This window comes from Terrapene carolina, unplaced genomic scaffold (assembly GCF_002925995.2).
Source record: "Terrapene carolina triunguis isolate 2854851 unplaced genomic scaffold, T_m_triunguis-2.0 Scaffold58, whole genome shotgun sequence".
NCBI classification, from domain to species: Eukaryota; Metazoa; Chordata; order Testudines; family Emydidae; genus Terrapene; species Terrapene triunguis.
The window spans coordinates 34,532,098-34,556,601 of record NW_020664409.1 but is presented as its reverse complement, the minus strand read 5'-3'; the positions used below and the strand labels follow the sequence as shown (position 1 = coordinate 34,556,601).

The following is a 24,504-nucleotide window of genomic DNA, read 5'->3' as shown; positions in this document are numbered from 1 at the left end:
CCCTAGGATTGGGCGGAATGCCACCTCCTACAAGCTGCCGCCCCAAGCACCAGCTTGCTCGGCTTGTGCCTGAAGCCGGCCCTGGGCCCTATCAAGCCCGGGTTCCTCTCCAGATACAGCATCTAAGGTTAATTGACCTCACCAGTCCTACATTAACATGGTCAGGGCTTGTGTGGGGTGGACCCCACATCACAGACTCAAATAATTTGGTTGCAATGAGCCAGATCCTCATCTGGTGTAATTTACATCAGATAAGGATTTGGCCTGATGTTTCATCTGTTGAGAAAGTACAGGAAACAGTGTATATGAGTACTGGGAATATACACAGAGGCTTTTCCACCAAAGGAAGGATGGCCTTGTGGTTAAGGCAAAAGACTGGGTGCCAGGAGAATTTGGTCCTATTGCTGGCTGGGCTTTAGGCTGTGTCTAGCATTTTTCTTCAAATTTCCCACTGTTGCACTACTGCTGAGAAGCTAGAGAGGACTAAGTAACATCATGTTTAAAATACTAGCAACTTGTCAACTACAGACCTCAAACTTCCTGTACAAAGGGTGTGTTGATTAAGCTTTGTGTTTCTTTCTTTCCCCATCTGTGAAATGCGGGTAATAATATCTGCCTATTACACAAGCTTGTTTTGAGACATAGGTCATATTTGCTAAGTGCTTTCCATCCTTTGATGGAAGGCATTGTGCCAGCGTACACTATTTTTCATGAGAGTATAAGTACTTTAATAACCTGTTTTAGAAACATCTCATGAATCCATAATGTTTAGAATCAATAATGTTGTTCTTTGTTTTTTGCTGGTGCTTTTCGATGTACTTATGTTTTAAAATGAAAGCAAAAATTAATTACAAAAATAAATCAGCTCACTGGTAGAGAATGAAACAGCCTTGCCTGAGTTTTGTTCATGGATGCTGCATACCTGACTGTGGTCTCTCTCCCTAGAAACCTCAGTTGGTGACTGGCAGTGAGACCTTCAGCCGCTTTCTCCAAGAACATTGTCCTGTAGTGACAGAAACTTACTACCCCACAGTATGGTGCTGGGAGGGCCGGGTGCAGACCCTCTTGCGTCCCTTCATCACCTCAAGATCCCCAGTGCAGTACAGGAAGTGAGTGCCTCTTTCTTGCAAATTACTGTTTTTTCTGCAGCCACATTGTCATTAATGCTGATAGTATTTCATGTAACTACTAATTTAGGAACCACCAGAACTCAGATACCACAGTAACGCTTGTGGTATAATAACCTAGATAGATCTATATGTTTTAGTTAGTGTATACCATACCATGGGGGAGGGAGGGAGGGAGCATACCGTTACTAATTTTCCCAGCTCAAAAACTGCTCCTTTAGTATTCCTTTTAACTCCCCACCAGAGCCAAATTCAGCTCTTTGGTAAGTATGTACAACTCTTCTGAGTTCCAGGGATAATCTTGCCCCCAGGTTTATCCTTTGTTCTTGGATGCTTGAGTTACGACATGAATAGGTATTTATATTTATTGCTCCTTCTCTAATAATCTCCCTTACACACACATGGGGCTCAATCTTCAGGTCCTTCAAAGCTGCATTTGGCACAGGCCCTGAGGGTGAGGGAAAAGTGGTTTTATGTAACCTTCACAACTCCCCTCAACCTGGGCCCACTGGCAGATGCTACTTCAGCCCCTTGTGCAATGTAGAGTAGCTTCAGCATGCAATAGCTCCTAAATGGCTATTCTAAAGGACAGCTAGGATGGCTGGAGCACGGCACTGCTTTGGCTAGGCCCCCTTTCCCTGCCCCACAAAATTTCCTCTATTCCCGGGTCTGTGAGGAAGGTGGCATAGATCTGGGAACACTGACTTTGTGCCACTCGAGCTTTGCCTCATGCAAAAAGAATCCTCACCGGCCATTTAGATTAACTTTAAGTCTGCTTCTTATTGCTGAAGCAGTTAGCAGGGCCCAGGATCTGGCTTATTCACTTTAAAATATGTGATTCAGCAAGTGCTACTAGTGTTGTACTTGTATTGCTGAGGAAAGAAAAGTTATATGCAAGACAGGCCTCATTATGGTAATTCATAGAGCATATGAGTGTTTGTTCACTTTCTTCATCAGAAAGTTGCTAGATGACAGGGAAAATACAGTATGCTTATAAAACTGACTCAAAACTTGATCTGATGGTTTAAGCCTTGCTTGGTTTCTTGGCATATTATCAAGTTTGTTGCAGTCTTAACACAGATGAGTTTTAAAAGTACTAACTAGCAAAATTTGTAGACATAGGGCAGGGGTTCTTAACCTGTGGCCCGCATGCTGCTTACAGCCCAATCAGCACAGAGCTGTGGCTCATGTGACATCCTCAGGTAGTATTGGATGCGGCCCACATAACACATATGTGGCCCACAATGGTAAATAGGTTGAGAACCACTGACATGGGGTGACATCCTGGCCCCATTTAAGCAACGTGTGTTTGTGTCAATAAAACATACACACACACACACACACACACACAAAACCTCCTTAACTTACCAAAACAAAACCCACTGCACACATTTCTCCCCCAAGGAGATGATGAGAGAAAAAAAACATGTGACAGAAGTTAGTCACATCGCTTAATGTCCTACTGGATGGCATTCATACTACAGTGATGAGCATGTTATTAGAATCTCTTTAGAAGGCAATGGCAAAGCTCCCATTGACTTCAATGGGACCAGGATTTCACCAGTAATTCACAAAGGACTAGGTCCTCAGCTGGTGGAAATCAGCATGGCTCCACAGAGGAAATATACTGACTTACACTAGCTGAAGGTCTGGCCCTTAATGAATTATAATTACCCACGAATTTTGCTATCTAATACTTTTAATACTAAAATAAGATTAAGGATATAAATTCCACAGGTAATATTTTCTGAACTGTAAATACTTTTCATGGTACATTTAAAAAAAACCCTAATCAGTATTGTCTCTTGAACTGTTCCTTTCAGTGAGCTTATTAAAACACCAGATGGAGGACAGATTTCACTGGATTGGTTTGATAATAATGACAGCATATGTTTTCCGGATGCCAGCACAAGACCCACTATCCTATTACTGCCTGGCCTCACAGGAACAAGCAAGGAATCCTACATTCTTCACATGATCCAACAGAGTGAAATGCTGGGATATAGGTACTCCTAACTTTAGCGTTTTGCTTGTTCAACTAAAATTGTATGTATGTGTGTGGGTATAAGATGTCTACTAGAGCAACTGATATCTACAGAAATCAATTACATAGGATAATATTTTATAATAATAAATAAGAATTGTATAGAGCACTGTATGGGCCTATTTCTCTACTGCCCTCCACCTTGTGCAAAGTGTGCGCAAAATGCAAGATGTCAGAGCAGCAGCTTTTGGACATACTTTGCTCAGGTGTAAATTACCACACAAGGTGTAAGGGAATGGAAAATGATTCCCTAAATTCTTTATAAATGTGTCTTATTAATTATTTTTGTAACCTTTCCTCTGTTCCTTCAAGAGGAGGGCTGTTGTGTTGAGCGCCAAACAGGTGAATGTGGAGGGGACTGTTGGGGGCTGACTAGGGGGGAGGGATAGCTCAGTGGTTTGAGCATTGGCCTGCTAAACCCAGGGTTGTGAGTTCAGTCCTTTAGGGGGCCACTTGAGGGGGCAAAATCAATACTTGGTCTTGCTAGTGAAGGCAGGCTGGATTTGATGACCTTTCAGGTTCCCTTCCAGCTCTATGAGATAGGTATCTCTCTCTCTCTCTCTCTATATATATATATATAGGTGCCAGCTCTGGCAAGGGCTACTGGATCCATACTGATTCAGTGATCAAGCCCCTATCTACTGTGTGCAGGGGGGCAGCATTCCAGCCCTGAAACTGATGGTTAAGGGGTAGATTCTGTCACCCATGGACTGTTCTGCCCATAGCCCACTTATTCAGGCTTTGAGGAAGAGTTGGATCAGGGAAGTGAATTGGATCATAACTAGGGCTCATAGGTGCAATAACTTCGCTGCTGTTCTGCTTTAGGATGAAATAACCTGGTGTACCATTGTGATTTTGTAACCCACACACCTTCTGGGTGTGCTGTTCTGTCCATCTAGTGGCACTAAGACCACTTAAAAGAGAGAGAGATTAATGAGTTTGCTGTACAGCCTTGGCTAAGAGGCAGCTGGCTTTTAGCTCATGCTGTAGAGGCTCACGTACTAAGCTCCAGAGGTCTCAGGTTCGATCCCGCCTGCCAATGACTGGGGGCTGTTGGTGTTACAATTACTCCAGAATCCCTATTTCAAGACTATTGAGTTTTGTCACTGCAGACTGAGTTCTGGCACTAAGTATATTGACTTCTGCAAATGCTCAGGTATGACCATTCATGTTCGGCTACTCATTCGCCACATGGAGGTTCAGATATCTGTATTGCTTTTTAAAAAATTGTAAAATAACTTAGGAACCTCCTCCCCAAAACCTAAAACTTGGGTACCTTTTTTTTTAAATAGAAGTATTTATATGTATTCATGACAAATGTGTACACAGCAGGGCACCCAAGAGTGGAAGAATATAGCTTTTTTAAAAAAAAGTTTAGGTCAGATCACAACAGAATAGGATGGTTTTGTTTTTAATTAATTTTAAGCAATAAAATCACTAGAATTAAAAGAAAAATAAGTCCATCTTTTTTGCATTTAATCAACTTTTTAAAAAAGTAAAAGTTTTTAGAGTAGAGTAGAGAGGACAAATAAAACAATAAGATTTATCAAGAAAACTAAAGATCTTTAAATCAAGGTAATTCTTACTACCAGAAAGTTTTGCCACTATCACTAGGATCAAATAGAGAGAGGTCCATGCTGCACCGATTGAAAACTCCCCTCCCTAACAACCTATACAAAACTCTGGGGTGTTTGGATCTATGGTTTTGGTTCTGGCTCATGTCTACTACCAAATAAGCATTATATAGACTGACTCTGATCCTGCAATTTGATCTTCATGGGCAGACATGTGTCCATAAACAACCCAATTGACTTCAGTGAATCTCTATGCAGGCGTAAGTAGGGTTACCAGAGAGCAACTGTGAAAAAACGGGATGGGGTGGAGGGTAATAGGCGCCTATATAAGAAAAAGTCCCAAAAAACGGGACTGTCCCTTTAAAAACGGGACATCTGGTCACCCTAGGTGTAAGGGTCCATCCAAGCAGGTCAGATTGCAGGATAAGAACTTTACATATTTAGTAAATAAGTTTAGACTTCTTATTGGAACACATTTCTTTATGTATTTTCATTACATTTTTATTTTTAAATGACCTTTAAAAATAAAAGTGTAATTCCAAGATGATTTTTGTACACCTCTATACAATAAACAATGTATATATTCAGATTTACCTTCTCAATTTTTAGATGTGTGGTTTTTAACAACCGAGGAACTGCTGGTGAGACTCTCTTGGTAAGGATCAATTTTTTAAAAAATAAGAACTTTCATTGTATAGACAGCTCATATTGAAGTTATCAGTGTTAATTCTTAGGGCTGGATTCTAATCTAAGATGACCACACTTGATGTGGCAAACTAACAAATAGAATCTAGTCTGTAGTTGACTGAATGCACATCTCTAATTATATTTATTCAGATTAGAATATCACCCATCTTCGATTTTTAACCTCAGTTCTTATAGTGGAATATGCTAAAATGTGGTTGGTCAGTTAGGGCCAGATCAAAAGCCCTGGAAATCAATTGAAAGATTCCCATTGACTTCTATGAGTTTTGGGTCAGGCCCTTAGTTCTTGATTTTATAACTGGCATATATTCACCTTTTAAAAAGGCTATTAATTTCTTATATGGCATCTACTTTACTTGTAGGGGCTCCATGTTTCTTGATAAATAGCAAACCATAGACATTTAAAGTTCAGAAATCATACTGTCATTTTCTGAATTTTGGGTGGTTGGATGTCATCAATAAAAATGCTTTGTGATAGCTGCTTTTCTGGAGGATAACATGATTTTTGCAGCAATAAATAAATGTACTCTAATCTGCACAATAAAGATGTAGTGTATTACATTGATGTATTTCATTTTAGAAAGATTTGAATAATTTAATATCTCTACCAGCAAAATTAATAGCTTTTGTATTTTCTTCTCCAACAATACTATAGTATCTAAATGTACATTTGTAATTTAGCCATTGCAATATTTTCTAATGTTTTAACACATAAATCAGAAATAAGCAGTGGCAGTTACTTCAAACCAAATTGTCTGTATGAATTTTAACTGGACCTGGATAAAATTTTAAAAAACTTTGCCATTATTAACTGACCCACCATTATGCATTATTGTATGAATGAACCAGTTTTATCTGAAACATTTTGTTTTTTGATTTTTTTTTAAATAAGCCTACTTTTATTTTTTCCCCAACAATTACAATACAAGATGAGCTACTAGCGGAAGTTGTTTTCAGGATTTACACAGCATATTATTTTAGAAACTAGTGATAAATTACTGAAATCTTAAAGCTAAGCTCTTTTTGCAGCTAGGCTCAAGATGTGCTGAAATATTGCTGAATAAGCTTTGTTTCTTCATATATATTTTGTTGGCAAGTTCTGCAGCTGTTATGAGTGTGCACAATGCTGTGTATTGTTGTGGTTTGCATTTTTTAATCCACTGATTTTTAAAACAACTTAAAAATGCCCATTATGCTTTCTCTTAACCCATTAAAATGTTTCAGTGAAAACACTGCCCTGTTAAGAGTCACTTTTCTGCATACTTTTGGAGATGTATCTACAAAGCTGTTTTGTGACACACAAAGTCCTTGTTGATGAATTTCAGATTCAGTAAGTGAAAAGATCTCTTGTTTCAATGCTTTGTGTTTATTTCAGTATAATCGGCTTAACATATTTTATAAGATCTTACTATGGACTAAAACAGCTGAAGTTATAACATTTTTTCTGCAGGTTTTTTCCCCCACATATTTATATAAAATCCCCAAGTAATGAGTCTGAAGCATAGTCAGGCAACATAATAAAATGTATTAATGAAAATAATTCGTGTTCTTGTCTTTAGAGAGAGATTTAACTTTAAATTTCCATTAAACAATGCCTATTTAAAGGATCGGGACTTAAAAAATACTGTACTATCATTGGTGTTCTGTTGAATGTTAATCTGCTAGATTGAATTACTGTTTGGAAATTATTATGTTAGATGAGCACAGGCATTTCAGCTGAAAAAGCAACAGATGCATTTATTTTATTGTTTTAAAATATCCTTATACAGCACATGGAAATGCACTAGGGTTACAGGAATTTAATGTAATATAAGCCCAATATCTCTCTGTTTTTACAGTATTTAAGTCACGCATACTTTCTTATGAAAAACATTGTACTCTCCTTAATGAAAATAATTTACTTTTCTCTCTGCAAACTTGCCTATTTAATTGAAATAAAATACATTCACACTCAGTTTATAATTAATTAGTTGTAATAAAAGTAAGTGGTAACTCATGTCGTTTTAATTATCCCAGTCCCAGCTTTCCCCCCCCTTTTGTATTTTATTTTTAACATCAGTATTTTTATATTCTTGTTAGGTAAATTGAAATTAATTAATTTTGTCTAATTAAACATGTTAAAACCAGCCACAAATTTCCAGGCTGTTTAATTGCAAGCAGTTAAAAAAAAATGCTGAAAATACATTGTTGCCTCAGGTTCATGAGATTCTGAATGAGCAAAACTAAAACATCTTGTATGATATTTTAAATACCTGAGGTGAAATCCTGATCCTGTTGAAGTCAAGGGGAGTTTTGTCACCGGCCTCAGTGGGGTCAGGATTTTCCCCTGGCATCTTTAATAACAAATATACAGTTAAAAATATCTTTGTTTTGGCATATGTGAAATGCACAGGTTACAACTTGATGGGTGTGGGTGTGGGTGGGGTGGGGTAGGGGGAGGCTATTTTATTGGGTTCTTATTGTGCCTGAGGGTAGATGCCTCCACTTGTACTGCCTTCCACAACCTGGGCAGGTAAAACTATAAAGTCTTGTTTATTCTTTGGGTAAGTCGAGGGGAGATGGGACAATAAGGACCAGGTGAAACTCTCGTTGAAGGCAGTGGGAGTCTCTCCAGGCCCCAGATCAGGAAAGGATTCCTATTCAGAACTTGAAAAGATGCTTAAAGTTAGCTCGTGTTTAAGTGTTGTCCTGAACAGGAATGGAGAACACACTTCCAGAAGTGCTTTCCTAAATCAGAGCTTTAATGAACAGATCTCTTGTTTGGATGCCTTTCAGTGTAACCATCTTTAAATATTTTTGCATTTTAAGCTTCTGCAACAAACTAAGATATCAGAAGTTATAATGCTTTCTTCAGGGTATTCTCTGCCCTAAATTAGAATTGGAAAATGCTCAAAGGGACAGCCTAGTCTGAAAGAGATTTTAATAGCATTAGTACTAAAGCTATTTTAAACAAGATTTTTTGTAGTACCTAAATATTGACTAGTTTTTTTAAAAGTTTCTATACGTAAATTTAATTCTACTGAATATTTGCTAGCACATTTAAATGTGGATTAAGATGAAGAAATGGGCATCACACACATTTTAGAGAGCTTTTGTAGGCCACTCATCTTTCTACACATTGCAGTCTTCATGATGTGCTTTACTTCCTCATAGATTTTTAACTAGCAATGATGCCTATCAATTTTTGAACAAATTTCAGCCATAGACTCTATGTCCAGAATTTGGCCAGTTAATTTTTGGACAGTTGCAGATATTGAGCATACCTCTGAGCTGCTAGTTGTGCTCAAAAATATGACTCCTACTGCCACTACTTTCCCAAAATTATGTAGGTTCATCTTACTGTAGTTTGATGGGAAACGTTAAGTTTGTCATGTTCAGCTTCCTCTTTGGTTTGTCCTTAAGGATGATGCAAATGCTTATGCTAGTGTTTTTCCTTGTGGCTCGTTACAGACACCAAGGACTTACTGTGCTGCTAACACAGAGGATTTGGAAGCTGTTATTCATCATATACACAACATGCATGCCTCAGCTCCATTTATGGCAGCAGGTGTTTCTATGGGAGGGTAAGAATTTATGTAACAGAAATCCCTTTATTTTAGTTTACCAATCATGAACTAAGAGTGCTGCTGTTTGGCTGTAGTTTAGTGCAGTGTAATGTTTTTTGGAGTGAAATGGAGTTAAAATAGTTAATACAGTTACAAAAATCAACAAAGATCCTAATTAAGGGTTCTGTTCAGCAGGTTGCATGATTCAATGGGATGGGTGCTCATCTACATGGCTGAATTTCATTTCTCAGCCCCCACAAATAGGTTTTGCAAATGTATTAAATCTTATTTGAAACCCATGAGTGTAAAATTGAACTTTTATCCATATAGGCAGGTCTCCATTAATTGTTTTGTGATTGTGGAATTTGCCATGGAATTCACCCTGGTTATAAAATTGTGCTCTAAAATCCATTATTTCACTTTTAAAAAAATAGTGTTCCTATACTTCATGAGGCTTGTCTAGAATAAGATAAAAGCTTTGTTTTGAAAACCATCTTTAACTAACACATTTTAAAACCTCAGGATAGACAGGGCAAGTTGCAGTTTTAATTCTCATTGCTAGTATAGATAAAGGGGAGCCTCGAGTTCACTTTGACTAGCTAAGATGTTAACAATGATTTGACCTGTCTACACTATGATTTCAAATGTGCTAGCATGTTAACTAGCACCTTTACAAATATATTTTATATTTGTCTAGACAAGCCCATGATTGCACTGAAAATCTTTAAAATGTGAATTGAATATAACCAATTTAATGATATCTTTCTGTGTTTGCAGACAGCCTGAAACAGTAGCTCTGAGAGGTCTGAAGTGTTCATTCATCACACTGGATTATTGATTATGAAACCTAAACAGGACAATACAAAGTGTTTTATTATTAACTATTTCACTGCTGATCATTTTAGCATAAACATCCAACTAGTAGGCCTGATCCAAAGCCCATTGAAATCAAAGGAAATCTTTCCGCTTACTTCAATGGTTTGTGGATCAGGCCCAATGTGCTTATTGCACAATTCCAAAGTGGAACTGCACCTCCCCAGATGCCAAAAGTACTGAGCTGTCAAAACTCCGGCTTCTCCTTGACAACTGCCACCATACAGTTAGGCATTGGTCTGTAGAAAAACTGAAAGTGTGAGGTAATTGTAAAATAAACTGAAGGTGATATCAAAATAAATAACAGTGGGGCTCCCATGCTGATTTCATTCTTCAGCATCAAATCTAATTAAATAAAGCCTCTGTTTAAAAGTTTGTTGTAAAGTTCTGCCGATTTTCTCTGAGGCCTGGTCTACGTGAATAACGTAGCTGAAATTGATGTGCTTAGATCTACTCACCGCGGTGTCTTCACTGCGGTGAGTCGATTGCTGACGCTCCCCCGTCGACTCCCCCTGCGCCTCTCGCTCCGGTGGAGTACTGGAGTAGATGGGAGAGTGCTCGGCAGTCAATTTATCGCGTCTTCACTAGACGCGATAAATCAACCCCCGCTGGATCGATCGGTGTGCGTGGATCCTGAGGGTAATGTAGACAAGCCCTGAGTGTGCCCCAGAAGTTGGTTGCAGAACTTTGGTCCATCTTGTTGCAGAGTACACAGGCACTTATTAAAATGTCACAAATCAGTATTTCCCAAACTTCCTCATTACAGCAACTCTACTTTCATCTGCTCTAAAGGATGAAGGAAAGCAGATGAAAAATAAAATAGAGCCAAAAAATAGAGGAAGTGGAGCCAATGTATTATGTTCCTTTCCCTGCCTAGCAGTCTGTGGAAGCCCTAGGAGTTAACTTCACGCTAGCAGGGCTTCTCACTTTATAGTTAGGGTTTGTTAGAGGAAGGGTGGGCTTCAGAGATGTATGATTCAGAAGCAGGAAGTAATACTGTCAACAAAACCAGTGAGTTAATGCTGCTAAAAGCAGTATTATTAACACTCACTCAGTGCTGGCCCCTATCCAGAGAAGGGAAGTACAGCACTGTTAGAATGGACAATGTGCAGTGCCAGCACAACTTCCTGGAAAATTGTGCTGCAAGGTAGGAAGGGAAACACCCAGAGAGTCTCTTTATTAAGGAGTTCCAGGGAGGGGAAATTTTCACTGGGAATTCTGTGAGTTCAAGGCTGAAATTACTACTCTCTCTGTTCCTTTCTTATGGGTTGTGCTGAGGATGGGTACAATGTGGCTCTCTGTACTGGCATTTACCTACTAAGCCATACTGACCTTTGCAAGTTATTGGATAATTACAGATTTGTTCAGTGGACACAGTTATTGATAATGAGGTAAATAAGTAACTTTGAAGCTTTTAAACCCTATTGGCCCAAATCTTGGTCCAATTCACTTTTGCTATTGCCTTCAATGGAACCAAGATTTGGACCATTGCAGGGTTTTTGTTGTCATTGTTATAAATACAAAATAAGAAATATCACAAAAAACTAGGACTGAGATTTTTCTGCACTCCCCATTTCATAGTGTAGCTTATTTGGTTGCATAATGAATAATTCTGTGGAATGGATTTACCTGCTTCAATGTGCCTGTGGGACTAATCTTTACTTCCTTCCAGTTCTGGATTTTTAATCTGGCACTGTTCCCCTTTAGACACCTTAACCAGTTGTTTGCTTTTAGTATTAGAATTAGGGTGACCAGATGACCCGATTTTATAGGGACAGTCCCGATTTTTGGGTCTTTTTCTTATATAGGCTCCTATTACCCACAACCCCTGTCCCGATTTTTCACATTTGCTGTCTGGTTACCCTAATTAGAATGGTGAACTATCAATATTTTGCTATGCGTAATTTCATTGTACCACTGAAGTTTGTTTGGGAATGTGTCATTTGCATGTGTATTGGATTTGTCTTGTTGCGTATGTAGGAAACATACACTTTTCCCCCATAGATTATCGCAAATGGCAGAATCGAGGTGGGTGGGTGTAACCTGGTTGATTGTGGTTGAATAGGCTCAATTTGGAAGGGGAACCACCAATCTGTGTTTGTGACTGTCTGTTGGTTTGCATATGTGAGACGGTGATGAATGTATGTATATGGATTTACTCTGCATTCCCTGGGGTTGTTGTGGTTTTAAGTTTGCCATTGTTCCTTAGTAATCTTAACTGGTTTTCATTGTGTCTTTTATGTTTGAATCATATAATAGATTCATGCTCTATTTTGTCTTGTTACCTTCTCCTCTAGGCTCTGATCTTGCAAAGACTTATGCACATGCTTAATTTTAACCAATTGAGTAGTCCCAAATTGACTACATTGGGATTACTCACATGCTTAAACTTAAGCATCTTTGTAGTGAATGGGACTACTTATCTGCTTAAAGCTAAGGACATGCGTAGGTCTTTGCAGTATCAGGACCTTATAAGAAGCAACTATTCAAAATCCTCATCTTAAAGTACTTTTTAAATTATTTCTTCAATAATTTTAAAAACTTTCTAAATCAAAAACAAAATACAAGTAGAATCCTGACAGACATTTTTAAAAATGCAACACGACCCACAACATTTCATAAGAAGATTGCAGGGCTAGAAGAAACTTAATTTTGTCTGATTAAGAAGGAAATAAAACATTGACTTTACTTCCCTGTGATGTACATTTAAATTAAAGTACACTTCTCTTTGCCTTTCGGTCTGTATTGTTTTGGAAGGGGCACTGCTTTTCTAGCATGAAGCTTCTCAATATCTTTCCCACCACATATATTGTCCAGCTTCCATTTGTGGCTTGTTTTACCACATCAACATTTTTACTGGCTTAGAAATCAATTGTGGGTTTTTCCATAAGCTCTGTGTATGGGGCAGCATGTAGCTGTGTTGCCTCCCAGTTTCCTGCTGCTTCAAGGATGTGGGGATACAAACCCTGTATCAGCTTTATCCCAGTCACAGCTTACATCCCCTGGTATGCCGGACAGTACAGCTGTGCCAGCATGTTGCTTGTTCCTCATTCTTTCCTGTTTGCTCCCTGCCAACATGTGTAGGGTTGGGATGTACCAGCCTCTGGAGACTGTTCTCCCTTCTGCACTGGTACCCATCACTAGCTGGTGCAGGGGAGGAAGGGGATGCCATATACTCCAATAGTCCCCTGTGAAAGCAGGCAGGATGGGCCACAATCTGCCCTTAGACAGCAAAGGAATGTGAAACTTTTGACCTTCTAGCTTTCAGGCCATCTTCTGTTTTTCTCCTGTACTATCCTACCCATCCTCCTGATTTATTTTTAATCTTTCTGCATCTGGAGTGGCAGGATTCTGTGAGCTCTCCTTCATCTCAGGCATACAGCAGCAATGGAGACTTTAAGTAGCAGTAGTCAGGAAGGCAAGACTTTAATTAGGCTAGGGGTTCTGGGCTATATTTGTTCCTAATTTTAAATAACTCTTCATCTCCTTTATATTCAAGAGCTGTGCCCACCATATATGCTCCCAAGTGTGATGCAATGGTGGAGGCTAAAATTCCCAAATACTGTCGCCAGCCCACACATGTCTCACTGGGTAGATTGCAGTTTTCAAGAGTTTTAAGAAAAATGAAATATTGTAAGACCTAGCACTTTCTGCTCCAAGAGCAAAACTTTCTGTTCCAAGAGCAAGGCACACTGAATTGACCTTGCCTTTTCTAAAGTAAACAATTAGCAGTGTGTACGTATTAAAAATACCTCCCCCCCCAAAACAAAACAAAACAAAACAAAACACAACTCTGCATACCCTCGTCCTGGGGACAGGATGAGAGAGAAAATGAAACACATGACAGATGTTAGTAACATCACTTAAGGCACTATTGGAAGGCAGATACCATGGTGATGAGGGTGGTGCAAGAACCCATTTACAATAGAATAGGCTTAAAGTTGGCAGATTGTTATACATGTGATTATATTTAAATGAGTGATCTGACAATTTGATTTGTTTTATTTTTATTCTTCTTTGTAGCATGCTTCTTTTAAATTACCTGGGCCAAACTGGCCAAGAAACCCCTTTGATGGCAGCTGCAATTTTCTCGGCGGGTTGGAATGTTTTTGAGTCTGCAGAATCATTGGAGAAACCACTAAATTGGCTTCTCTTTAACTACTACTTGACTACTTGTTTACAGTCCTCTATTAGTAGGTGAGTCACCTTCTGAAATATTTAGAAAGGTTGAAGATGTTAGTATAGAATATAAGCCAGATATATGGCCTCCTGGGAAAGGAATGCTATTACTGCATTTCACACAATGCTTTCCTTTGTGTGTGTAATCTCAGGAAATTCTGAAATGGAAATGTCTCCTTGTTTGAAAGATTTTCTTCATGGGTGGAATTCACTCTTGTACAGAGAGCCAGCTTATGTACCATTGCAGTCTTCAAAATAAATCTGAAGTGGGACTTAAAATGGTGTGTAGGCTTTGTGCTGGCCCTTTTTACGGGACTGAATTTCACCTCATGCACACATTGATTATCGTAAGGTTACTCATGATTTGGATAGATGGCACCAATTTGATTTTCTTTATAAACTAACCAACATTAACACATTTATTTTGATGGCTACATAGATATGAATTTGTTAAAAAAAATCAACTCTGAAAACAAAAAGGAGGGGAAAGGGTTGCTCACATGTAGTCTTAAAGAAATGATTTTTTTGTTCCTAAAATCAAAGTTCTCCTTTTTATCCTTGTCAGCTTTCTAATGACTAATGCAGATTTCATCCATGTTTCTGGTAGGGCTGTCAAGTGATTAAAAAAATTAATCGAGATTAATCATGCGATTAAAAAAATAATTGTGATTAATCGCTCTGTTAAACAATAATAGACTACCATTTATTTAAATATTTTTGGATGTTTTCTACATTTTCAAATATATTGATTTCAGTTAGAACACAGAATACAAAGTGTATAGTTTTCACTTTATATTTATTTTTCAATTCACCTAATCCAAGTACTATAGTGCAATCCTTTTATTATGAAAATTGAACTTACAAATGTAGACTTATGTACAAAAAATAACTGCACTCAAAAATAAAACAGTGTAAAACTTTAGAGCCTATAAGTTATCTCAGTCCTACTTCTTGTTCAGCCAATTGCTCAGACAAACAATTTTGTTTACATTTGTAGGAGATAATGCTGCCCGCTTCTTGTTTACAATGTCACCTGAAAGTGAGAACTGGTATTTGCATGGCACTGTTGTAGCCAGCGTCACAAGATATTTAAGTGCCAGATGCGCTAAAGATTCATATGTCCCTTCATGCTTTGCCTACTATTCCAGAGGACATGCTTCCATGCTGATGATGGGCTCTGCTCGATAACAATTCAAAGCAGTGCAGACTGACGCATGTTCATTTTCATCATCTGAGTCAGATGCCACCAAGAATGTTGATTTTCTTTTTTGGTTGTTCAAGTTCTGTAGTTTCCACATTGGACTGTTGCTCTTTTAAGACTTCTGAAAGCATGCTCTATACCTCTTCCCTTTCAGATTTTGAAAGGCACTTCAGATTCTGAAACCTTGGGTTGAGTGCTGTAGCTACTTTTAGAAATCTCACATTGGTACCTTCTTTGTGTTTTGTCAAAACTGCAGTGAAAGTGTTCTTAAAATGAACAACATGTACTGGGTCATCATCTGAGATTGCCATAACACGAAATATATGGCAGAATGCAGGTAAAACAGAACAGGAGACATACAATTCTCCCCCAAGGAGTTCAGTCACAAATTCAGTTAATGCATTATTTTTTTAATGAGCATCATCAGCATGGAAGCATGTCCTCTGGAATGGTGACCAAAGCATGAAGGGGCATATGAATGTTTAATATACCTGGCATGTAAATACATAGCAATGCTGGGGTGCCATGCGAACACCTGTTCTCATTTTCTGGTGACGTAAATAAGAAGCGGGCAGCATTATCTCCCATAAATGTAAACAAACTTGTTTTTCTTAGTGATTGGCTGAACAAGAAGTCGGACCGAGTGGACTTGAGTAGGCTCTGAAGTTTTACATTTTGTTTTTGAGTGCAGTTATGTAACAAAAAATCTACAGTTGTAAGTTGCACTTTCCTGATAAAGAGATTGCACTACAGTACTTGTATGAGATGAATTGAAAAATATTATTTCTTTTGTTTATAATTTTTACAGTGCAAATATTTGTAATACAAATAATATAAAGTGAGCACTATACACTTTGTATTCTGTGTTGAAATCAAATATTTGAAAATGTAGAAAAACATCCAAAATATTTAATAAATTTCAATTGGTATTCTATTATTTAACACTGCGATTAAAACTGCGATTAATCGCAATTAATTTTCTTAATCGCGATTACTTTTTTTGAGTTAATTGCGTGAGTTAACTGCGATTAATTGACAGCCCTAGTTTCTGGTTGTATTTGTAAGTAAGTGCACATTGCTTAGTGTCCTGGACAGATGGATTTATAAGTCTGAGAAATAAAACAAATGTGTTCTTACTCTATGATGATATTTATTTCTGAGTATGTATTTGTAAGGCAGACAACTTCTACATCTGTAAAATCATTTTTTCTTCCCCTCCCCTCATTTTTTTCCAGACATCGACAAACGTTAGAGAAATTATTTGATCTGAATCTTGTCATGAAGGTATATGGATAGATCTTTTCTCTTTTGATTTCATGGTTTGGTTTCCAAATACTGATGTTGTTCCTGATTTGAATTCTCTACTTCAGGCTAAAACCATTAGGGAGTTTGATAAGCAATTCACCTCAGTCATGTTTGGCTACCGTACAATTGATGATTACTATGTAGATGCTAGTCCATGTCGCAAGCTGAAGTCAATAGGAATTCCAGTGTTATGTCTAAACTCTCTGGATGATGTTTTTTCACCAGGTCATGGTAAGTTGAGGCTTTTTTATGTTTTTCTCTATACCTGTATGTATGTATGTATGCAATCAGTAAGATTGAAAACTGCATAGATCTAAGAACAGGCTATATTTGAATGAGATGTATTTAAGTACTACTGTACATCAATACTGATATTTTTAGTTCCCATTTTCCACTCTGATAAACTTTGAAGTTATTGGAGAGGCCTAACTAATACAAGGTGAAAAATCCTTAGTTCTTCTGTTGATCAGCATTCTTGTAAGCCAGCTCCTATAAAACACGTCATACTGTGATTTGCTCATGTTTCAGGGTACTTGAACTCCTCCATAACAATCCCTGGCAATGACCTCTGTGACATAAAAGTCCAATGCCTAATGCAAAAATCATTTGGTTCCCTTTGATGATTAAAGATAGGAAGGAAGTTCAAAATCCTTCAATCTCAGATGGTACCTGGGCCAAAGTGCTGACATGGCTTTGTTGTTGGTCCAGAACAGCAGAAGGGACACAGATGATGTGATCTTATACAGGAAGTCCCATATCAATATTAGTAGAAATATGATTGAAGGAAGAAGCTGCCCAACAGACAGCAATGTCAGCTAATAACAGTTAAACTGTAAAAACACAATAGATTTTTTAAAATAGTTCATCCTGATCACCAGATAGAGCAATCAGGCTTTTACTGTTGACCCTCTTAAATCAGTTAACAACATGGTTAAAGATTTCTTTGGTCCTGTGGTCTGCATGATGGCTATATTTTCCGCGGAGTGATATGACAGTGAATAAAAGTAAAGTTGTAAAAGAGAAACTAGCCAGGGCTAAGATCTAATTAATGACATAATCTTCTGCAGTGGACTGCTGACATCTGGAAGTAGAAAATGTTGATTTGATGCAGGGAAACTTGCTATTGCCATTGTAAATTGATCTGGATCTTCATCAGAAAATCTAGGACACCACGGAGATCATGCAAATAGATTAGAGTACTGAACCGAAGTTTAAAGAAACTGAAGGGAGATTATATGTGTGTCATGAATATGTTAAAAGTTACACAAATTTAATGTTAAGCAGGATGCAAGTTGTTGCAAATCAGCTATGGCTGCTTCAGTACAGGTACACTCAGGAAGGAGAGACCTCTTTTGACCCTCTTAGAACTCCTGTACTGGTAGTGTAAAGAAGTGGAGACCAGGCAGCTACCACTTTTGGCAAACAAAACATCACTCTTGATTGGGAGTATCTGGGTGTGACCATAGACCTGAAACCCATGCACTGCCTATTGATTGTGGGGCTGTGTGGTTTGAAGCACAGGCTACATTTGTTATATGAGTATTGGGGGAACCACCACTGAGATCATTTTTTCCCCGTGCCCCTGGTGTAGTATGATCCATTCATTACTTCTCCTGGTTCCTGCCAGCATAATGCTTCCAAGGGCCTCTAGTGAGGGCTATACCACCTCCTCCCTCCTCCCACTTCAGTTAAAGACGAGGTCTCAGGCTCAAGAGTCATCTTGGAACTGAACCCAGGACCCCCAGAATTAAAACACAAAACTACCGTTGTAGCAGGTTCATATCCTCTATGAATCTGGAACGAAGGGGGACACAATGCACACTGAACTGTGGGCTGCACAAGGATTGTTTTTTTTACACATCATGCCTCTCGAGGTCCCTTCCAGTCCTAGAATCTATGAATCAGTCTTGCACCCATTGTTGGTGCTAAACAAACAATAATAGAGACTTAAACATATCCTGGTGTGGGGGTATTGTATAGAACCAAAAGATACTGTAGAACATTACAATTTTTTGTAGTGATTCTGTTTCCCCTTAAAATCTGATTCTAACCTGCATTTCTGCATTAAGTAAAGTTCTTGGATGTTCAGGCATTTGTTTGGTCCTTGCTCCTCCTACTGTCAAAGGTCGGTAATGTTTCATACAGCATAGAAAATAGAGAAATATTATTGGAGGGGATAAAAACCACTGGCGAGGAATCTGTTCAGCCACTCATTTTGATGAATTTAGTATCTTAGCTGTAACTTACTTGACTACTACAAAGTGATGATGTATTGCAGTGGTCTCCAAAGTGGGGTGCGCACACCCCAGGGGGTGCACAAGAGGATCCTTGGGGGGGCGTGGCAGGAGGAGCGCTTTTTTTTTTTTTTTTTTCTTCGGGGGTTGGGGCGGGGGTGTTTTTTTTTTTTTTTTTTTGCTTCAAAAAAGTTTGGAGACCACTGATGTATTGGATAGCAGAAGTTTTTCAAGGCAGAGATAAAAAACCTATTTACCCCTTTTCCCTCTCTGAGGCTTAATCCCCTACTAGACTGTGGGGACCCGTGCTGAGCTGGGAACGACTCTGATCAGGAGGACTCCAGGCTTTCACTGATTTCAGGAATTGGCTACTTTTGCATGCCTCCTCACACTTCTTCCAGTAAATCTGTGGTTTCCTCTCAACCTTTCATGTATGCTTCAGCTCCCCATTAGTAGCAGAAAATTAGAACTCCACAGTTCCAGACAGGATCAAACTTAGAATGCTGCCACTCGGAAACACAACCTCAGCCTAGCAGAGAGCGTTCTCTAAGAAGAGCTACTCCAGGATTGCTCTCGTATTCAGACAACTCCCTGTATGAAGCTGGCTACACCTGTCTGCTAGATGAGGTGCAAATCCACCAGACATGAGTCTGTGTCACTTAACATTCTAATTACAATTTAGAAGGTTTTATCCCCATTTTCAATTGTTCAAGGCTGATTGACCATAAGAAATGCAGACACTGCATCTGTTTCCTTTAATTGCACAGCCATTTGCTCTTACATCATCTGTAAATGCAGTTTTTGATATCTTTTGCACTTATAAACATAATGGTGGAAGACATCATGGACTTGATCCATAATCAGAAAAATGTACACAGGGATCTTGACCCAACATGAAGAAACTGTATCTCTTATTTCCAGGCATGCCTCAGTGATGGCAGTTTCAGTTTAAAGTACCTAGTGCAGGCATGGCTGATGCAGCTGTATGAAACTACAATAATACATACAAATCTTGACTGTTCTCAGAGTATATAACTAATAAAAGCAAGTGTCATTTGCATCAAGTATTTTTAACCCCAAGCCTTTTTTCTCACCCAGAGTAATCCAGACAATTCATTGTATGAGGAAAGGCATGATATAGCCAATTCCAGCTTTTATTTTGAATTGCCCAAAAAATCTTCGTCTGTCCAAAAACAAAACAAAACAGACACTAGTAGTGCCAGTCATCATAGTGTCATATTTGACTCTCTAGTTGAATTATCATTTTTTTTGATCACTGCCTTTCAGTGGCATATTATGCAGTGTGACTTAAATTTCCTCATTCTAATGGTCTGCCAGGTGCTGGTAGAGAGTGCTATCCCACATCTGAGACTCTGACCTTGCAGTTTAGTGCCCTGTCAGCATGTCCTTACAATTCCACTCCATTAATATCTGTGCCCTTTTCAAACCACAGTGTAAATTTTACTAAACTATCTTTCTCTCTTCACTCTGGTACTTTTGGGTTTAAACTTACAACACGACATCATTGTTAAGTTTCACTCTGCATCCCTTTTTGCAGACAATTCAATGGAATAAACCAGTCAGGAGAGAACAAAGAAAAAAAGAGAGGATAAAAAGATTAGGGAGGGGGTAAGAGTCAGAAAATGGGAGTAAGGGATTCATGGATAGACAATAGAGAAATGAGTCAAAAGAAGGGGATGGAAAATATGAGAGTAGACAATTAGCAAAATTCATGCTGCTCTATGCTTTGGGGTGTGTGGTTTGTTTTGTTTATTTAATTTGTCAGAGATGGAAGACATAAAGAATAGAATAGCTTTCGAACAAAGGTAGCACTGTGATGCTCCCCAGTGGTACTCAGGGTTGTGAGGCACCTCACCACAACTGTCCTTAGTGTGAAGCTGTCTTGCCTGATGCCAGCTGCAGCTCAGCCCCTTGAAACCAATAGCCTCTGGCAACAGACAAGCATTGACTTCCAGGTCTCCACAGACCTCACCCTCTCTTGTGCAGGCTAGTGACAGAGGCACACCATCTCCCAAGTCCCTCCCTCTGCCAGCGTCCCACTCTGTAGTATCCATCCCCTGTCACTGGACACTCCCAGAAATACATTGTCTCTGGTTGACTGACACAACTCAGGATAAGGTCCCTTACAAAAACACAGCACTGGAATCTACTTGTAGTGAAACAAATATGTTTATTTACAAAGATTAAGATGTAAGACATAGTGAGCAAGGACAAGAAGTTACATGTAAAACAAAAGGGATAACATGTTTCTTAGAGTCCAAAGTTAACTCTAACCGGCTAAAATCCTTGTCTAAAGCAGGTTTCAAAGTAGCAGCCGTGTTAGTCTGTATCCGCAAAAAGAACAGGAGTACTTGTGGCACCTTAGAGACTAACAAATTTATTTCAGCATAAGCTTTCGTGGGCTACAGCTCTCTTCTTCAGATGCATAGAATGAAACACACAGAGACTGGGAATGGTTGGGTCATTACACTAATTGAATCTTTTTCCCCATGTTAAGTTCTCACACCTTCTATGGGTCATCTCGATTATCACTTCAAAGGTTTTTTTTCTTCTGCTGCTGATAGCTCATCTCAATTGATTGGCCTCTTACAGTTGGTATGCATACTTCCACCTTTTCATGTTCTCTGTATGTATAAATATCTTCTGTCTGTGTGTTCCATTCTATGCATCCGAAGAAGTGAGCTGTAGCCCACGAAAGCTTATGCTGAAATAAATTTGTTAGTCTCTAAGGTGCCACAAGTACTCCTGTTCTTTTTGTCTAAAGCAATTTCTCACCTAAAGCAACCTCCCAGCATCACTAGTCCACATGGCCAGGATCCAATTTTCATGAATATGAAAAGCGATGTCTTTTTTGCTCCCTCAGTGAAGGATCGGAAAGGGGGCCTTTTTCCTTCCCCATGTAGTCCAGTAAATCTTTGACATGTCCCTTTTGAAGTGCATCCCCAGATAAGACTCTTCTCCCCGTTGCTTGTTCTCCAGTGTGCTCCGCACCCAATTGGTTTCACATCCCCCAATCAACCTGTTTTTCCTGTTAGCTCTACATGCAAATGGGGCTTCCATTGTTTTACAATGCTTAATTATATCAGAGACAGGGATAGGTGAAGAAACATGCTTTGTCTGGCAGAAGACCTGTTTGTTTATTTCTGTCAAAATATAATGCAATTTTTTTTGTAGAACCTAATCACAATTTTTTGTAGTTTTATTTTTTCCATTCCTGCAAAAAAGCATATTTGAAAACTGCAGTTTTACAAGGCTTCTGCCCTTACTGCAGGGGTAGGCAACCTATGGCACGCGTGCCGAAGGCGGCATGCAAACTGATTTTCTGTGGTACTCACACTGCCCGGGTCCTGGCCACCGGTCCAGGGGGCTCTGCATTTTAATTTAATTTTAAATGAAATTTCTTAAATATTTTAAAAACCTTATTTACTTTACATACAACAATAGTTTAGTTATATATTATACATTTATAGAAAGAGGTATTACTGGCCACTGAACCCTTAAATTAGAGTGATTAAATGAAGACTCGGCACACCACTTCTGAAAGGTTGCCGACCCCTGCCTTAGTGTATATCAGGGCCTTTTGCTATGTAAAAAATAAATACATTTAACACACATTAAATCTCAGTTACTCATTTTTCAATGGCAGCTCCTTTAAATAACTAATCACTACACCCCGAGCATGAACAATTCCATTAAGTTGCAGTAACATCATGTCATGTCAGATAGTTATTCCGTATGAAAATAGTTAGACAGTTGCATTGATCTGTCATTTTGTGAATACATGTGCCTTCTATATTGTTAATCTGATTTTAATTTACCTTTATTTTTCTTTTATCAAGGGTTCTGCTATAGGTGACCCAGTGGAACAATGTACGAGCCATTCACCTCTGAATACTTTTGGCCATCTGAATTCACTGAAATCAAAAGACAAAATTATTCATTGTAATCTCTATGTATGCATATGCCCAAATCATTGCACAGTTTAGAGTCTAATTTTAGACAGCTGATCTAATTCTGAGTAACTCATTTACTAGCAGTCTCTAACCTAGAGAGGGCCACTAACCTGGTGTGTGACCTTGGGGAAGTCACTCTTTTGTACCTCTTTCCCTTCCCACTCTTTGCCTGTCTTCACTGTAAGCTCTTTTGTGCAGGCACTGTCTCTTGCTAGGGCTCAGATCCTCAAAGGTATTTAGGCACCTAACTCCCACTGAGATCAAAGTACAATGGAACCCAACTCTTGGCTGGGGCCCAAATCTTGGTTGGGGCCTTTAGGTTCTACTGGAATACATATAATACATAATAATGATGATGTTAATAACCCTGTACTGATGCTGAGCATTGACGTAGCTGTATAAGCACATTGAACATCTCGCTCTCTATAGCTGTTGGCCTTTCACTGTGATAAGGATTGAACTCAATTCCTAAAGTAAACAAATTCTTACAAGACTATTTACAGAAATATATTAAATACAAAATGTTAAAATGACTGCAGAGTTCATACCTAATCTAACAAGAACAGGACTATTCATTGTCAATCCATCATTTATCTGTTGCCAAATATTGAAGCACATATGTAAAGCTATGGACCTGATTCTCCTCTCACTTACACTGTTTTTACACCATTGTAAATCTGCATTGACTTCAATGGAGTTACACTTAATTTACATCAGTGTGAGTGAGAAGAGGATCAATCAGTGCATCATCTAAAAATATGCACAAATGATGTGAGTTAATGATTCAAAGTGAGATATCTTTTGACATCTTAAGATCCCAATCCTGCAGTGCCCTTTTCTGTATTTCTGTTGTATGATTAGGATGCATGGTATTTGCTAGAGATAAATAATGAGATGGGGGACTTACTATACTTATCTTTTCTTTTCTTTTCAGCTATACCCATAGAAACAGCCAAACAAAATCCAAATGTTGCTTTGGTTCTTACTTCTTGTGGAGGCCACATTGGTTTTCTAGAAGGAATGTGGCCAAGGAAGTGTACTTACATGGACAGAGTCTTCAAGCAGTTTGTGCAGGCTGTGTTTGAGCATGAAAACCAAATCTGCAGCATGTAGCTCTTCTGAGGCATCTTGTCCAGACCATTGTTTCAGCACAGTGGCATGATCTGACAAGAGCAGCTCAGCCTAATGCACAAATTTTAATTACTGTGTATACAGCAAACAAGCCAGCAGTTGGATGAAATCCATTACTATGTGCAAAAAATACCTTTTGCCTAAAATTTTGTAGCAAGAAATAAATATTACATTGTCACTTTTGTAGTTTTTTAATATGCCTTATCAAGAATGAACTTAAATAAAACAGCACTCTAAATATATCAAATTGCACTTAACCAAAACCATTAAGCCAACAGGTTATAATTCCTCAGGGGTTTAATTTAAGACAGTTCATTTTTAGGAGACTCAATTTAGATGACTTGTAATATAACAGTTTTAGTAACTAACTCTCAAAATTACATTTATTATATTTTAAAGCATGTTACAAGTTGATCCATTTCTAAGGGCATTGATAAGAAAAATATTGAAATATGAAAATAGAAGGAACATAAAACAGGACTGATTCATCAAAGTAATCTTTAGGTTTAAGCATGGACTGCAGCAGTATTAGACTGATAATTTCATTTGCTGTTTTACTCTTTGAAAATATTCAGATTTAGGGCTGTTTTTTATTATTAATTAATTATTAGT

At 38.4% G+C, this 24,504-nt stretch overlaps 1 protein-coding gene across 2 annotated transcripts in view; it reads left to right on the top strand.

Annotated features, from left to right (window-relative positions):
* Nucleotides 1-24,504, top strand: part of ABHD3 (abhydrolase domain containing 3) — a 27,293-nt gene extending 2,789 nt beyond the window's left edge. Inside the window, exons 2-9 of one of the 2 annotated variants that reach the window (XM_024206508.3) lie at nucleotides 946-1,109; nucleotides 2,951-3,133; nucleotides 5,355-5,400; nucleotides 8,901-9,013; nucleotides 13,892-14,065; nucleotides 16,484-16,532; nucleotides 16,619-16,784; nucleotides 23,696-24,504. In XM_024206508.3, the coding sequence (XP_024062276.2) occupies nucleotides 946-1,109; nucleotides 2,951-3,133; nucleotides 5,355-5,400; nucleotides 8,901-9,013; nucleotides 13,892-14,065; nucleotides 16,484-16,532; nucleotides 16,619-16,784; nucleotides 23,696-23,874 (1,074 nt within the window). In that variant the 3' untranslated portion in view covers nucleotides 23,875-24,504. Of the gene's footprint in view, nucleotides 1-945; nucleotides 1,110-2,950; nucleotides 3,134-5,354; nucleotides 5,401-8,900; nucleotides 9,014-13,891; nucleotides 14,066-16,483; nucleotides 16,533-16,618; nucleotides 16,785-22,647 lie in introns of both variants that reach the window. The other variant, XM_026661551.2, reaches the window with a different exon arrangement.